Below are 18740 nucleotides of genomic sequence, written 5' to 3' on the forward strand. Positions count from 1 at the left end.
GGGGGGCGGGTCTGGAGCTCCGCTTTAGGAATGAGAAAGCAGGGCTGAACTAAAGAAATTACTACATTCCCCTATCCACGCTAAACAGTGTGGATGGCCGAATCTGCAATTCTGACTTATGTATTCTGACTGCCCGCATCTGATTGGATGTAGACGCTGTTGTAGCAATTGTGAAACACCCGCCACCCGCGGAACAAATTTTGATCAAAATTTTGAGTATCCAAGTCAGCCCACTAGGTTCCATTTATAATTAAAAGATTACGTTTTTTGTGAAGAGACCCTTTAACCACTTGCTTACTGGGCACTTAAACTCCCCTCAGTCCCAGAGCAATTTTCAGCTTTCAGCGCTGATGCACTTTGAATGACAATTGCGCGGTCATACAACACTGTACCCAAATGAAATTTTTATCATTTTTTTCCCACAAATAGAGCTTTCTTTTGGTGGTATTTAATTACAGCTCGGAGTTTTATTTTTTGCTAAACAAACAAAAAAAGATGCAAAAAAAAAAAATCATGTTTAAAAGTTTGTTATAAAATTTTGCAAACGGGTAATTTTTCTCCTTCATTGAAGTGCGCTGATGAGGCGGCACTGATAGGCTGCACTGGTGGGCACTGATGGGCTGCATTGGTGGGCACTGATAGGCTGCATTGGTGGGCACTGATAGGCTGCACTGGTGGGCACTGATAGGCATAGTTAAGGCGGCACAAATAGGCACAGATAAGGCAGCACCGATGGGCACAGATAAGGCGGCACTGATGGGCAAAGATGGGCACATAAGATGGCACGGATGGGTGGCACAGATGGGTGGCACAGATGGGTGGCACGGATGGGCACTGATAGGTACCACTGATAGATGGGACTGATGGGCACTGATAGGTGGCTCTGATAGGTGGCACTGCTGGGCACTGATGGGCGGCACTGCTGGGCACTGGTAGATGACACTGATGGGCACGGATATGTGGCACGGGTGCAGCACCTTTGTTAAGGCAGATTGTGGGCACTACTGGGTGGCACTGTGGGCACTGCTGGGTGGCACTGCTGAGTGGCACTGTGGGCACTGCTGGGTGGCACTGTGGGCACTGCTGGGTGGCACTATGGGCACTGCTGGGTGGCACTATGGGCACTGCTGGGTGGCACTGACGGGGGGCACTTACTTTTTTTATTGTAGCACTGGCAGGGGGCAGGTGGGCACTGACAGGGTTGCAGGTGGGCACTAGCAGTGCTGGCCATGATCGGGACTGATGTCCCGATCACGGCCGCCGGTGATCGGCTTTTTTTTTTTATCCTCGCGCTGACAGCGCCGAGGAGGAATAATAGCCGATTACCGGCTCCGTTATATCACATGATCAACTGTCATTGGCTGACAGCTGATCACGTGATAAGGGGTCGGGATCGACCCCTTGCACGGATCGGTGATCAGGCGAGTCTCGTAGACTCGCCGATCACAGAGCGCGCCGCGCGCGCCCCTCAGGGGGCGCGCAGGCCGCTCGTGCACGGGACTACGTCAACAGACGTAGTCCCGGAAAAGGAGATCCGCGCTGTAGCCGTCAATTGACTATAGCGCAGATCTCAAGTGGTTAAAGATAGTTATGTATGTATGAGTAGATGTAAGATAATGGTCTGACAAACTCCTTGTATAATGGAGACTTATCAATGGTGAATCAGCACACTATCACAAGTAGCACATACAACCTCTAGTTACGGTAACAATATTGTGAATGGGGCCTAATGCTCCATACACACGGTTGTAAATTCTGACGGAAAAAGTCTGATGGGATTATGTTGTGGGAAAATCCAATCGTGTGTGGGCTCTATCGGACTTTTTCTGTCGGAATTTCAGACGGAAAAAGTTTGAGAGCTGGATCTAAAATTTCCCGTCAACAAAATCCGATCAGACTTTTTCCGATCGTGTATAGAGAATTCCGACGCACAAAGGGCCACGCATGCTTAGAAAAAATTTGGAGACGAAAGCTATTGGCTACTGGCATCTACGTAGTCCCGTCGTGCTTGTTTTACGTCAAGTACGGATTTTCTAACAACTTTGTGCGACCATGTGTATGCAAGACAAGTTTCGGCCAAAATCCATTGGAAAAAATCCGACGGATTTTGTGGTCGGAATGTCCGACTGTGTGTATGGGGCATTAGACAAAATTAAACTGCTTATTTCACAAAGCAAACCTGAGGTGAAAAGAAAATCCGATAGATTGATGAATCTTGTTATATAAAGAATATGGCCATAGCTCTTTGTCATCATAAAACAACAGGTAAGCCTGTGTTGTGCATGCCATTACTGCTACACTATATCATGCCAATGGTGAGCCTTTCAAACGCTGATTGTCTTATACCAGATCACTGTTGATTCAGCAACAATGTAAATAGCTTCTTTAGCAAACACACTAATATTGGCAAAAGGTTTAGCGCCTTTTGTCATTTCCCAAATGACTTTTAAATGGAATTTCAAAACCAAAAATCAGTTTAAAAGAAGCCTGTTGACTTTTCACAGTGCAGGAAAACATATTGCAGACTAAGCTGCATACCTTCATTATAGCGAACAAAATGAAAAGGAGCTTTCAGTTTTAACCAGCCAAATACAATTCAGATACATCAACAGCATGGAATGTTATCCCTTTCATGATTAATGCCGCGTACACACGATCGGAATTCCGGCCAGAAAAAGACTGATGAGAGCTTTTCATCGGAAAATGCGACCGTGTGTATGCTCCATCGGAATTTAGCTGTCCGTATTTCCACCAGCCAAAAATTGATAGCATGTTCTCAATTTTCCCCACGGAAAAACTTTCTATCGGTAATTCCAATCGTGTGTATGCAATTCCAACATGCCAAAAATCATGCATGCTCAGATTCAACTACGAGACAGAAGCTATTGGCTACCGGCTATTGAACTTCCTTTTTCTAGGCCCGTCGTACGCGTTGTACGTCACCGCGGAATTTGATGTGACCGTGTGTAGGTAAGACAGCTTGAGCCGAATTCCGTCGGAATTCTGTCAGGAAAACCATCAGAGCTTTTTCCGACAAGAATTCCGATCGTGTGTAGGTGGCATAAGCCTATTTCTGACATTTGGTGGTTTGGTGTTTGTCATGGAATGGCGACAAACTTTGGTACTTAAAAATCTCCATAGGCGACCCTTTAAATTTTTTTTAAGGTTACCAAGTTAGAGTTACAGAGGAGGTCTAGTGCTAGAATTATTGCTCTCACTCTGACGATCACGGCAATACCTCACATGTGTGATTTGAACACTGTTTACATATGCAGGCGTGACTTCCATATGTGTTTTCTTTGCTGCGTGAGCTTGTGGTGACGGGGGCGGTTAGAAAAAAAAATTTTTCTTATTTATTTAATTTATTTTTATATTACTAAATTGTGTTTTAAAAAAAAAAAAATATATATATATATATATATATATATATATATATATATATATATATATATATATATATATCACTTTTATTGCTGTCACAAGGAATGTAAACATCCCTTGTGACAGTACTGGTGGTGACAGGTACTCTTTATGGAGGAATCGGGGGTCTAAAAGACCCCAAATCTCCCCTTTGCACTTCAGAGTATTCAGATCACTGAAAACGGTGTATCTTAATACTGTATATTTTTTTAAATCCGGCGCCATTGGCAGCCGAGTAAACAGGAAGCGACCTCCCCTCCTGCTCCTCCGGGATAACAACCAAGCGGCTTTTAGTCATATAAAAAAAAGATGCAGGTAGGTCCCTTTCTTTACCTGTAGCAGCTCCTATTATCTTACTTGTACAACAGCTACAACTCTTTTGAGTAGTGTTAAAACTTGCAGCTATCATTTGCCCCTACACATTCCTATTCTCCTATCACTGGCCAGAAGGAATATGCAGGAGGAAGGAAGGGGAGGTCAAGTTTCTGAACATTTTCATATATACAGTAGGCATGTGTGCCATCAATAAATTCACTCTGTTTCATTCCATTCCGTTTCGCATTAGAATTAATTAGTATTTCGTAATTCGTGTCCAAAATTTCGTACGAATATGTTAGTACTTTCTAGCAGTTTGTGGAGGGTTTTTATTAAAACCAACACTGTGAAGCAGTCACATTTCCCATTCCATTCTATGCCAAGTAATGTTTCTCAGCAAGGTTTGGCCTTTGAATGCTTTGGATTTCCAGTTAAAAAATAAAAGCTTTTCCCTCAGAACCATTTAGCCCCAATAATTGTATAAAGGATATTTCAGATTTGGACAGACAAATTGCATGGCCTTGTGTCCCTCATTGTAAGCTCTTTTTGTGACCTAATGAAGGCATTCACCATCGCACCTCCTGTTCCCTGAATGCTTGCCCTTATGACCGGTTGACCGGTTACCAGGTCATGTTTTAAATGACAATGATAAGTTAATTACAGTCTCATCCAATAAAAGCTAGTTTGATCAGCACACAGGGCAAACACAGGTGCAAAAGCCCAAAGGCTATAGAAGTGAAAGTGTCCCTGAGTGCATGTTCCACCCTCATGAAAGGATATTGTAATCATTATCTCTTTGCAAACATTTTCCATTGTTCTACAGTCCATTGCAGAACTGCAAATCCTAGTATACTATGCAGTATGTAGGCCCTAAAGTGTATCTAAATTAAAAAAAAAACATATTTATTGCAGCCTACCAGTCCTTAAATGTGGCGGCTGCATTTGTTTTAATTTGTCAGGCTTTTTTAGTGTTTCAGTGGGAATGTGTGGTGCTGTGTGCTTCACTGCATTCTTATAATACCTTGCAGTGCTTGCTTTTTATCCATTTTCGTTTTCTATTTAATGCTACACAATGCACTGAGCCGTGATTGCTTTACAGCACATGTTTCAGTGCACTCTGCCCTCCATCTAGCGTCAGATATATTTTTCATATTAAATGCATGAATGCTGAATAATGTGTAACGCTTCCAGTTAACTATTCAAATATTTAAATAACGTTGGCCTTTAAAGTCTGAAGGTTTTTTACCTTTATGTATTCTATGCATGACGGTTAAAAAACCTTCTGTGTGCTGCTCCCCCCACAGCCCCTCCCTGATAATCACCCGAGCCCCCTCTCAGTCCAGCTATGTGCACGTGAGCCTCGGCTGTCTGGGGATTCTCTCTCTTCATTGGCTGAGACACAGCAGCGGCAGCTATTGTTAGTCACAGCAAGTGAGCCAATGAGGAGCCGAGGCTGAGCTGCAGCCCTAAGTGTCTTATAAATGCATAGGGCGGGGCTTGGAAACGAGTACTCACCAGTGCCCCCATAGCAAACGGCTTTCTTTTGGGGGCACCGATCAAGGTGGGAGAGCTAGGAGCGCCGGCAGGGCGAGAAGAAGGGGATTGGGGCTCCTTTGTGCAAAACAATTACACAGAGCAGGTAAGTGTCAGTTCACACTGAGGCGGCATGACTTGCAGCGCAACTGCCTCAGGTGACCTAGACACGACCGCTGCGCCGACTTGCAAAACGACTTCTCTATAGAAGTTAAGTCGCCCCCAAAGTCGTACAGGAACCTTTTTCTAAGTCGGAGCGTAGAACGGTTCCATTGTACAGAACGGGATGCCACTTTTCAGGCGGCTAAGTCGCCTGACAAGTCTTCCCAGTGTGAACCGACCCTTAGAATAACATGTTTGTTGTTTTTTTATAAATACTTCTAACCTTAACTGCTTCTGAACTGCTATAAATGCCTAAGTGTACCTGTACCCATAACATAACATTGAGGACAGTTCAGGGGCTGCTGGAAAAAAAAAACCACCCAAATGCTCCTAAACGTTCGTTTACCAGCTGCAGTGTACATTACTATTACTTTATCTTTCAATCATTTTACAATAAGACAGGTACAGGCCAAAATACCAGCACTAAATTTAGGACAGCTAATGTGCATATTAGCACTTTATAGGTTTCAGGAACACAATATGTTAATACAAAATTTCCACGTCTTCATTAAGAAACTGTAGAAGAGTATACTGTATGTTTAGTATATTATTGCACAGCAAGGTCTTCTTAAAACAGAAGGCTAATCACATTCCATTATACAGTGCCTTAAAAAAGTATTTATACCCCTTGAAATGTTCCATATCATACAATGATAAATGGGTTTATACAAATAAATATCTGTAAAGTGTAGTGTGCATTTGTATTCAGTATTCAGCCCCCTTTACTCTGATACCCCTAAATATAATCTAGTGGAACTAGTTGCCTTCAGAAGTCACCTAATCAGTAAATAGATTCCACTTGTGTATAATTTAATCTCAATATAAATGCAGCTGTTCTGTGAAGCCCTCAGAGGTTTGTTAGAGAAGCTTAGTGAACAAACAGCATCATGAAGGCCAAGGAACACACCAGACAGGTCAGGGATAAAGTTTTTCCTAAGTTTAAAGCAGGGTTATGTTTTTAAAAAATTTCCCAAGCTTTGAACATCTCATGTAGCACTGTTCAGTCCATCATCCAAAAATGGAAAGAGTATAGCACAACTGCAAACCTACCAAGATATGGCCGTCCATCTAAACTGACAGGCCGGGCAAGGAGAGCATCAATCAGAGAAGCAGCCAAGTGTCCCATGGTAACTCTGCAGGAGCTGCAGAGATCCACAGCTCAGGTGGGAGAATTTGTCCTCAGGACATCTATAATGCCGCGTACACACGACCGGAATTTACGGAAGACTAGGTCCGACGGTCTTCCTGATGGACTCTCAGCGGAGTTCCGACGGACTTTCCGAATGAACGGACTTGGCCACACACAATCACACCAAAGTCAGACGGATTTGAACGTGATGACGTACGACCGGACTAGAATAAGGAGGTTCATAGCCAGTAGCCAATAGCTGCCCTAGTGTCTGTTTTTGTCCGTCGGACTAGTGTACAGATGAGCGGATTTCTCCATAGGAACTGGGTCCGGTGTAAAAATTTGAAATATGAAAATATGAAATTCTATTTCTAAACTCTGTCAGATTTTTGAATATCAAAGGTCCGATGGAGCCCACACACGACCGAATTGTCTGACGGATTCGCTCCATCGGACCTTTGCTGTCGAAAAGTCTGGTTGTGTGTACGTGTCATAAGTCATGCACTCCATAAATCTGGCCCTTATGGAAGAGTGGCAAGAAGAAAGCCTTTGTTGAAAGAAAGCCATAAGAAGTCTAGTTTGCAGTTTGTGAGAAGCCATGTGGGGGACACAGCAAACATGTGGAAGAAGGTGCTCTGCTCAGCTGAAACCAGAATTGCACTTTTTGGCCTGGGACAGGGAAGCTGGTCAGAGTTTATGGGAGGATGGATGGAGCCAAATACAGGGCAATCTTAGAAAAAACCTGTATGCTGCATACACACGACCAAACTTTACGGCAGACTAGGTCAGACGGAATCAGTCCGACGGACATTCCGATCGTGTGTGGACTAATCCGATCGTTTTTTCATTAAAAAAATCAGACGGACCTAGAAATAGAACATGTTTCAAATCTGTCCGAAGGAATCAATTCCTATCGGGAAAACCGTTTGTATGCTGGTCCGACGGACCAAATACAACGCAAGGGAAGGTATTGGCTACTGGCTATTGAATTTCCTTTTTTAGTCCCGTATTACGTCATCACGTTCAAAATGAAAGGACTTTCGAATGGACTTAGTCCATTCGTGTGTGGCCAAGTCCGTTCATTCGGAAGTCTGTCAGAACTCAAAGTCCGTCGGGAAGACCATCAGACCTTTTCTGCTAGAAAGTCTGGTCCTGTGTACGCGGCATTAGAGGCTGCAAAAGACTTGAGACTGGGTCAGAGGTTCACCTTCCAGCAGAACAACAACCCTAAACATACAACCAGAGCTACAATGGAATGGTTTAGATCAAAGCATATGTTAAAATTACCTAGTCAAAGTCCAGACCTAATTCCAATTGAGAATCTGTGGCAAGACTTGAAAATTGCTGTTAACAGACACTCTCCATCCAATCTGACAAAGCTTGAGCTATTTTGCGAAGAAGAATGGGCAAAAATGTCACTCTTTAGATGTGCAAAGCTGGTAGACATCCCCAAAAAGACTTGCAGCTCTAATTGTAGCAAAAGGTGGATCTACAAAGTATTGACTAATGCCCCATACACACGATGAGATTATCGGACGAATGATCGTCCGTTTTTTATTGCATGCTAATCTCAGATCGAATCTGATGAGTTTACTAAAGTCACGAAAATTCCCGCACGACAGAAAAAAAATTTGGAAGTGATGTCATGTGTTGTAATGCATTTGTATTGCATTTTCGAACGATAGCTGTACTGATTAAACGAAAATCGTACGATCTGGCAACGTACGAAAAATTTTTCCGTGCATGTCCGATAGAATAATATCGGATGAACTGTCCTAATCGGCTCTCGAAAGCTCTGTACTAACGATCCGATTATCGTACGATCGCTTCGAAAGCGGTATTTTCCGTACGATTTTCGGATCGTGTGTACGGGGCATTAGGGGGGCTGAATACAAATGCATGCTACACTTTTCACATATTTATTTGTAAACAATTTTGGAAACCATTTATCGTTTTCCTTCCACTTCACATTTATGTGCCACTTTGTGCTGGTCTATCACATAAAATCCCAATAAAATCAATTTACGTTTAGTTGTAACATGACAAAATGTGTAAAATTTCAAGGGGCATGAAAACTTTCTCAAGGTACTGTATATCCCAAAAATAAGAGAATTCTTTTTTTGTTTCTGGACACTGGACAAAGCCGTGCAAATCATTGATTTACACCCTGTTGGCCAGATGAACATCTGCTGGTGTATTTAAAAATATAGCCTAATATTGTAGAGCCATTTGTTCCAAACTGCATCCAATTGTTTTAGGCTATTTCACCATAATCAGTGTGGTGTATGGAAACTATGATTTCTGTGGAGTAGCGTTTGGGACCCAACAGGACAGTTTGGTCATACAGGTTATGGCGAAAAGGGGTCTAAAGCAATCCAAAATTCATCGCTCCTATTCTACTATGTAAAACAGGATAAGATGTCATCTTTAAAGTGGAACTCTCGTCTTCGGGACAGTTGCCATAATTTGATAATTTTGACAGGCTTCCCCCTCGTATGCTCTCCATCAGCAATTCGTTGTCTGTGCCCCCCCCCTAATGCTCCGTTGCTACCCTCGCCTTCATTATTGGCTGAACATGGATGTCAATTTCTACACATGCCAAGATTGCACACACGGAGCTGCACATGCGTGGCTGTCACACATGTGTCAGTAAAAAATGTCTAACTGACGGGGAAAGAGGCTTTTTATGGCAGAAGAGGCTACAGGGAATCATGGTTTAATCGGGTGCATAATAGTCTTAACACCTAAAAGTGTCCTACAACTGTGGTGCTGTTAGTTTTACAACAGAGTGAAGAATGGACTTTCCACCCACCAGAGAAGTAACTATTCATTCCCTACTATTAGGGGGTGCACAGAAATTGTTTTACAATTTCAATGTACCATTCCCAATGCAACACGTTCCTGCATAAAATGGCTGTGTATGTAAGCGAGTGCTGCAGCGACCACCAGCTGGAACTGAGGACAATCAGAGCAAGAGAATGCCACCAGCTTACCACGGATCTTCAAAATGTGTTTTGAAGCCTCCAAGGAGCTCTTCATCAGGCATGTTTCATCACATGCCTGATGAAGGGGTCCTGCAAGGCTCCAAAAGGTTGCTTCTGTTATAATGAATTAAAGCTTTGGACCCATTTCGGAGATCTGTGGTTTGCTGTAGACATTCTCTAACTTTGTAGGGTTGCTTTCAAAATAATCAAGTCTTTGAAAGCTAAAAAAAAAAAAAAAAAAATCTAAATTATTAAACACTTTTTACACTATTTCAATCTAGGCAAAACTTTTTTTTGGTTTTGAAAAGGTGGGGAACAGTTAGAATTGTTATTGCTGTTTGTGTTCCCCTCTTTCTGTTTCTCCCTCTATCTGTACTGGTGATCATTGTCACTGAAAACTAAATTAAGGGGAAATACTACATTTTTGTATTCTCTCCAGAACAAGAGGTGAGGGGAAATCCTCCAATAGGGACAGCTGTTTCAGAGACAACTGTTTAACAAGAGAATTCCCTTGACCTCCTTATGTGTCTTTGAGACAGGAAGTAAAGAGAAAATTCCCCAAAAGTACACACAAAATAAATGACCTGGCAGGGGATTTAAATCTTCCCTACTCTATCCAAAAGAAAAAGAAAAAAGTAATTTGTCTATGCATACACTTTAAATTGCGTAGTAAAAAACAAAAGTTGAAAACAACTTCTGTAAACAAAAAACTGTATTACCTGCAGATTATAAAATACTAATAAATGTTGAAGCAGCACTTGAGGCCGAAAAGCTTTCTTTTATGTTTTGCCAGTGACACGTGCGCAGAGTTTTACAAATGTGTACAGAAGTCATTTTATGCTTTTCTTTTTTTTAATAAACGTGCACTCAGTTTTCCAAGCAGCTTACTCTTGGATTTAATGTAATTTTAATGTGTTACAATGTTTTTCTAAATTCATGGCTGATTTAGAAGATTAGTGCACTTCGAGGGCTTGTTCACACTGGCTGAGTTACCCTGCATTTGGCAGACGGAGCACACCCTGCTGCATTGTAGGCTTGCGGCACCTTCACAAAAGATGCAATGCTCAGAATTTTTTTTAATGTAACTTATTATTTTAAAATACAACATGTTTGAATAAAGGTGTGGCTCCACAATGACAGACTCAACAAAGTTCGAATGAGAAGTTAAAAGAGCCTGAGAGAAAAAAGTCAGCTAAGCAGTGGCTGCAGCCAATCACCTGCGGTCTCTGTTTGGGTATTCTGACAGCTGTGAGTGCTGACTATCAGAGTACAATTGACGGGACTGGAAGATTCGTCCATCCATGCTGTTTGAATTGGTGGCTCTATGCCGGTATTCGGCTTACTTGGCTGAACGTGAGAAATTTTTACATGTTTGGCAAATTTGGCCATTCAGCCTGAAATAAATGTTGGAATTTACTATAAAAGCAGGTAGGTTACCCAAATATTTAAAGGAAAGCTAAAGTAGTATGACCACCATATCTCAGTGAAAACTATAGAGATTGTCTGGGATTATCTAATCTAGCCAAATCATTCTTCGCTCAAGAACATTTATGCCGATAAAGTACCTATGGACAATAGGTTGTTTCTCAATTTAACTATAACCAGCAAGTTTGGGTGATGATCATTTTATTTCTATGGATATATGGGCAGCCAGTGCCTTTATGCCAGTGCCGTTATTTAAAATGGCAGCCAGTGCCTTTATTTAAAATACAGAAACCAGCGAGGCTCAATCAAGCCTTATTAAGCTGTTAAGAAAAGCTAATTATATACTGTATTGTACAGATCTGGTCTCTAAGCCCTTGTACACACCGTCGGACATTCTGACAACCAAATCCGTTGGATTTTGTCCGACGGATTTTGTCGAAAACTGTTGCATACACACGGTTGGACAAAGATGTCGGAAAATCCAATTGTACATAACGTGATGACGTTATTTCGTTATGACGGGACTACGTTCAGGCTAGTAGCCAATAGCTTTGGTCTAGGAATTTGATCTGAGCCTGCGTGGCACTTTGTCCGTCGGAGTAGGCTACACATGATCGGAGTGTGTCTGATCGGAGCATTTTGTCGGAAAATTTTACGGACAAGTTGGAAAACTTGGTCCGTCGGATACTCCGACGGAAACAGTCCGATGGAGACCACACACAGTCGGATTATCCGACAAAACGGTCCAATAGGACACATTCCGTCGGAATCTCCGACCGTGTGTACAAGGGCTTAATTATCCTTCGTCCACAAAATATTATTCATCATCCCAGTACATTAGAAAACCCTTTTACTTAGCTAAGTACCAGTTTATTCCTATATATATATATATATATATATATATATATATATATAATGATTGTGACCCACATTTCAGTAAGGGGAGCAGGTCAGATTTTTCTCTCTGTTACAGATGATAGTTCTTTCTGAAGGAACTCCCTGCTTGCTAGGCTTGGTGGGATGATGGAGATAAAATGTAATGTGCAGGTTAAGGTGGCCAATAAAAATCTGTTGCACAATTTTACAGTTGTGTGACACTTGCATTGTGCGCAGCAGATTTAGTTTGATCTTGACTGATAGGGCCTAGGTGGATATAGCTGAGTCAACATTAATGATTTATTTTTATGATGGGATGATTTACTAAAGACAAATAGACTGTGCACTTTGCAAAGTGCAGTTGCACTCTGCAAGTGCAGTTTCTCCAAAGCTTAGTAAATGAGGTAAGCTTCACTTTGCAAAGAATACCCAATCTTGTGCAAGGAAATACAAAAAAAAACAGCATTTTTGTTTGCATATGTCTGGATGATGGAAGTCAGCAGAGTTTCTGCTCATTTACTAAGCTCTGGAGCAACTGTTCCTGCAGAATGCAACTGCACTTTGCAAAATCCACAGTATATTTGCCTTTAGTAAATCAACCCCACTGTCAAGCAATATTACACTATTATACTATGCAGTATTGAGGAGCTATGTAATGTGGCAATAAATTGTACATGCAAGGTGAATGAGGGACTGTATGAAGGTGTGATTGTTCCAAATGATCTGATTCCTAGGTGAATGGTCAGACAATCCTATTCTTGCACTTCTGTCCACTTGAAAGATCTGGTTTCTGCAGCATCCAGGACTTCTGGCCCGAGCGTCCACCTCAGTGCTCAGAAGATTACCCCTAAAATTACCCTCTGTATAGTCCTAACATTTGAAGGAGAAGGGTGAAGAAAAGGGCCAATGTCCCCAGAAATTGAGTGTCCGAACAGGGACTCAGAATAGATTTTGATCTGCACCATACCAATCATTTCCCCTGCTCCAGTAGTATTAAACTGGCAGACCTACCCACAGAAAGGACACTTTTATTACTATGGTAAAAGAAAAATTAATATGGGCTATCACACAAAAAGGTTTGCAATGGTTTTCATTATCGTTTGGTTACTATAACCTATATTTATATAGCACTGGCTATATCACCCAGAGTACACAGAACAATCATGGCAGTCCCACGCCCAGTGGAGCACAGTGACAGGGCCAAACTACATAGGTGATTTTGATCCCATGCTATTTAGTAATGCAGCGTCTTGCTGGAAATCAGCTCATTAGCAACACATCAAGGTACAGCAGTTAAACTGGCTGCCAAGAAGCCGCTAAAGTTCTAAATAGTCTGATATTACAACTGCATGTAGTGTAGCCCTATCATACCTACTTGAGTCATAAAATCCCCCTCTAGTTAGATTTTATAGAATCAGTTTAGAGTTACTTATGTTAAAGGGCCATTTTAATTGTAATAAGGAGTGTACATGGACCTAGGATTGTTCAATCTATGTATCTATGTGCATAACAATATCAGCATCCTAAGTAGAAGCAAAGTATAGAAAAGAGAGATTAAGGAACTATCAGGTATCAAGAAAAGTCATAAAGTATACAATGTAATAAAAACTGGTATCTTTTATTTGAATAGCCATAAAACGCAATGTGCAGCTAGACTCTCACACTCAGTAAAACATGTCATGAACTATACCACCATGCTCAGGTTCTCCATGTTGCCTATTATTTTAAAGGATGAGAACTTTGGAACCTTGGTGCTTTCAAAGTGCCTTTATATTTAGCTCTTTTAAAGGGCTGTTCTGTTGAAAAAAATGAAAGTTTATGGTAAATGCTGGAGATTAGAACCCATAAGATAGTTGTTTATTTTTTTTTGTCTTGCATTATTTTGTTAAACCAGCCATAGACAGCCAAAGACAGTGCAAAATTCGAGATTGTAACCATGTATGGGCAGGCTGAATGTACCCAATTTGATCAATCTATCAACTTGGGTACAACCAGACTGCTGGATTTTACATGCACGTATTGCTAGCAGCTGTTATAGCCACTAGCAATAATAGCTGTGCTCTCCAGGTGGGGGTGCCCCCCCCCCCCACACTTGCTGGGAGAACACAATGGCCCCATGGGAGGGATTCAGGCAGTGTTGATAGGGGAATCAAGCAATTTTTTTTTTCTTTCCTGCAACCAAAACACTCCGTATATGGATGGCTTTAGACAGATTTCCTTGTTCTGCACACCTGCTCTGACCATTATGATGGGTTTATTCATTTTATATGATGGAAAAAGCACCAGGAGTATCCGAAACGTGTAAGGTTGGCAGGAACATCAAAAACTTCCAGAAGAACAAAGTGAGGAATTATGGCAGGGAGATCTTACTGCTGATGTGTCCAAAACATATAAAAACTCAGGGGGTGACTAAGCCAACCAGGCTCCACTTTATCGCCTTTCATGGATTGACTCTTTCATTCTATCTACAAAATACCCCTTTTGCTCATATTATCTGTGGGTTACCTATAACCACTCTCTATTTGATAAACAGTTGTAGATATTCTAATTTTTTAAAAAGTGGGAGACCATCATACAGGTAAATACATTTTATCTTGTCATTGCCCAATCTCTTTACAAAAGTAGAATTGTGTGCATGAAAGTTCCTATTTTATCACCCACAAAATGTCTATTAAAGCTTGATTTGCTCTTGTGCTGTCTTGTCTAACATGTAGGATGATATGGGAAAATGAGTAATCCCTTGGATACGTCTACATTTTTTTTCGATACATGCTCTGACACTATATGTGTCATGTAAGCTATAGATCTTTTACAGACTTCTATGTTACAGCAATGTAATTATCCTACATATATTATAAAATAAGAAGTTGTGCATAGAATGCCACCAGCATGGAAGTTGTTAAGTATCTTTTTTAAATCTTTTTCTGCCTGAAGCTATTTTATCCAAAAATTGTGCGAGCTCCAAAATGCTAAATAACAAATGTGCATTTGTCTCAATCCAAAAAAGCACAGCGCCTACAATGTACTCCACAATGTCTCTAAAATCAGTGCTGCTAACTCAACCAAACCATATGTGATCTGCAAAAACTACTACTCAATACTGCTCTCCTGCAGAACATTTACTATACCATAGTGCCCATAGTGCCCAATGACCAAATGCAATTTCTTTGCAATTTTCTATATATGGGGGTTTTTATGCATAGACCTGCAATTTAAAAAAATCAACTCTACCTGCACATTACTCTGCACTAACATTAATTATTGTGACACTCTACTTGACAAAAGGCTGCGTAAATTTGCCCAATAATTTTTGCCTTGCAGCAAGTAATTAACCCCTTCTTTGCCAAACACCAACTAAATAATTACTTGTCCATACCTGTGCCCACACAGCGGGGCCTTGCTGCATCATGGTGTCCTGAATCTCCTCTGCACAACGTCTAGGGTGTGAGAAGTCCTGGAGGTAACAATCAAAATTGTATCAAAGACAGAGAATGGGAACTGTATCATCCTATGTCGTCACTGGACCTGTTGATGTACCTCCGCCCTGTAGACTGTTAACCCTTCCAATCATCAGCTCTGCAAACAGCAAAGGTGGCAATAGGCTGTGCCAGCTTGTTACAATATATCTGAGCCTAACGTGTTAAGGGATATTGAATAAAACTATAAAAGGAGTAGAACATAAAAGACCTGCAGGTATAACAAGGAAAGTGATTTCACCTGGAGAAAGTCTCTCTCTAATGTGACGAGTAAGAGTAAAGATTTTATTTTTTAAGTGTCACTGTCCTGCATAATTTTCTAAAGAATGTCACTGATGTGCTTGTACACCTGGACAACTAATCATATTCGGCACCTTCTGGCTTGACAAGATAGGTGACTTGCTTGTTAAACTGAGTGATTTATAAATACGTCTTAACACTAGATTTACACCTATGCGTTTTTTATTGCGTTTTGCAGTTTGCAGAAACGCTCTACAGTCACAGTTAAGCGTTTTTTAGCCGGTGCTTTTTTGGAAAAGGTCAGAGACCTTTTTTTCCCACAGCAGATTGTGTCTTGCGTGTTGTGTTTTTGATGTTTTTTTTTTTCTCATAACAAACTGTAAATAGCTGGTTGTTAGGGAGCGAGGCTGGGAAGCTGGCTGCCGCATCCTTAACAACTGATGGGCCATCAGCTGTCAGCGGGATTCCCTGTTAAAAGCTGAATGTAAAAAAAGAATTGCCAGCAAAAACTGGGAAAAAAAGGTGTGGGATTCTCCCCAATCTATACCGGGCCCTTCGGTTCTGGTGTGGATTTTGAGGGGAACCCAATCACAATTTTTGTTTTAAAAAATGGCATGGAACCCACCCTTAAATCCATAGCAGAACCTTATCTGAGCTGTTCCTGAGCTGCTGGGCTGCATGTTCAGATAAGGGTCTGGTATGGATTTTGGGGGGGGGGGGGCACACCATTTTTTTTGTTGTGGGGCTCCCCTCAAAATCAGTACCAGACCGGAAGATCCTGGTATAGAGTGGGGGGACGGGACCCCATGGCATTTTTATTTTTTATTGCTGGTAATTCATTTTTTTAAATTTAGCTGTCAGCGGGGAACCCGACTGACAGCTGATGACTCATTGGTTGTTAAGGACATGGCAGTTGGCTTCCCAAACCCTCTCCTTAACAACCATCTATTCACATTTTGTTAAAGAGAAAAAAAAACATGCAAACCACATGAAAACTGCATGCAAAACGTGGGTTTAAAAATGCAAAATGCGCCTGAAAAACACATCAACTGCAGCTGCATAGATGTGAAACAAGGGTAAAAGCAAATTTAAAACTATTCATCAGTTTAACTTAACCAGGTTTTCTTATTAAAACAGTAAATTATTAATATCGCCTGTGTTATTTAAGTTTGTGTTAAAGCTGAAATTCAAGTATGGTTTTTATTGCATAGTTACGTTGGTCCAGCTTGGGCTGATGTAAGTGAAAATATTCCATACCTGTGCATCCACTATGGTAGGAGAGAAACACTATTCAGTCTACTGGGTCCTGTGGCAAGCAGCTGCCTTTCTGCATAGTGAACACAGGGATCACACACTCAGCACTGCCACCATTCACAGAATGCCTTGTATTTTATCAATGAGTGCAAGGCATTTTCTGATTGGATGACGTGGCGGGGTGGTGATGTCATGATCTCCACCACATCCAGTCAGAGAATGTCTTATACAAGACCCAGAAGACTGTGGCATTCTCTGTTGTAATGGCGACTACTGTTGTAGTGGTGGCCACTACACTGATTTTCACTTTGCACAGTTGTTCTACAGTGGTTTCAGATCCAAGCTGGACCAATGTAACTATGCAATAAAATGAATTCCTGGAGTTCAGCTTTGAAGGCCAGTTCGCACTAGAAACACGTGGTCCGCATGCGTATAGCTGGCACCACTGATCATTGTATTCTGACAGTGGAGAAACTTCCACAATACCACAGCAGAAAGGATTCCCTCATCCACATTGAACCCACTGGTTGAACAAAATAAATTAAATCAGCTTAAGGGATATGGTTAATGAGGGGTTAAAGTAGAACTATAGGTAAAACATTTTTTTTTTTCATTTTGGATGGAGGGTTTTAACCCGTCAGGTTTTTTTTTCACCCTCTGTGTCCAATTACAGAGATTTCTCTTCACTTCCTGTTCCATAGCCAAACAGGAAGTGAGTATAAATCCCTGAAAAAATTTAAGGAATTCTTGGGGACCCCCAGGTGAACAGAACTAGTGTCCCCATTGGAAGATTTCCTCTCTATTACTTTTCTGGGGACAACCCAAAATTTGTGATTTTCTTTTACTTTCACTTACAGATAATGGTAAACCAGACAAATAGAGAGGGGCAATCTCCCTCACAGACAGTAATAAAAAAACTGACAGGTGTTCTAATCCCTCTCCACTCTATCCAAAACGAAAAAAAAAGTTTTTCCTTTAGTTATACTTTAACCACTTCAGCCCCGGAAGGATTTATCCCCTTAATGACCAGGCAATTTTTTGCAATACGGCACTTACCGTAGTCGCTTTAACTGAAAATTCCACCTTTGTGTGACACTGTACCCAAACAAAATGTATGTCCTTTTTTCTCACAAATAGAGCTTTCTTTTGGTGATATTTAATCACCTCTGGGGTTTATATTTTTTGTGCTATAAACAAAAAAAGAGTGGTAATTTTGAAAAAAACACTATATTTTTTACTTTTTGCTATAATAAATGTCCAAAAAAAAGTCTTCATCAGTTTAGGCCAATATGTATTCTTTTACATATTTTTGGTAAAAAAAATCACAAAAAGTGTATATTGATTGTTTTGTGCAAAAGTTATAGCATCTACAAAATATGGGATATATTTATGGACTTTTTATTATTTATTTTTACTAGTAATGGCAGTGATCAGCGATTTTTAGCGAGACTGTGACATGGCGGCAAACAAATCGGACACTTTTGACACTTTTTTGGGACCAGTGACATTTATACAACAATCAGAGCTAAAAATAGGCACTGATTACTGTATACATGTCACTGGTAGGGAAGGGGTTAACACTAGTGGTGATCAAGGGGTTAAGGGTTCTCTAGGGAGGTGTTTCTAACTGTGGGGGGAGTTAGTGACTGGGGGAGGAGACAGATCGCTTACTGTTGATTACTAGGAACAGCAGATCCCTCTCTTCTACCCCTGTCAGACCGGGGATCTGTTTGTTTACATACACAGATCCTTGTTCTGGCTCTCTATGGAGTGATTGCGAGTGGTCGTGGACATCGCGGCCGCTGGCCACGCGCATTAGCTCCGGCATCGCGCTGCGGGCACACGCCCCTATACCTATATAGTGGCAGACGTACACCTACGGCAGTTTGCTCAGCCGTGTCAACCTGGTGCCGCATCACAACCGCG

The 18740-nt window shown here is 41.3% G+C and overlaps 1 protein-coding gene across 1 annotated transcript in view; it reads right to left on the bottom strand.

The window, feature by feature from the left end:
• Positions 1 to 15490, bottom strand: part of PKP3 (plakophilin 3) — a 135358-nt gene extending 119868 nt beyond the window's left edge. The window contains exon 1 of the mRNA XM_077460739.1: positions 15221 to 15490. Coding sequence (XP_077316865.1) covers positions 15221 to 15253 — 33 coding nt within the window. The 5' untranslated portion in view covers positions 15254 to 15490. The remainder of the gene's footprint in view (positions 1 to 15220) is intronic.
• Positions 15491 to 18740: the final 3250 nt, after the last annotated feature.

The sequence above is a fragment of the Lithobates pipiens genome, unplaced genomic scaffold, assembly GCF_037356315.1.
Source record: "Lithobates pipiens isolate NorthernLeopardFrog02 unplaced genomic scaffold, aLitPip1_a1.2 Scaffold_10, whole genome shotgun sequence".
Taxonomy (NCBI): Eukaryota; Metazoa; Chordata; class Amphibia; order Anura; family Ranidae; genus Lithobates; species Lithobates pipiens.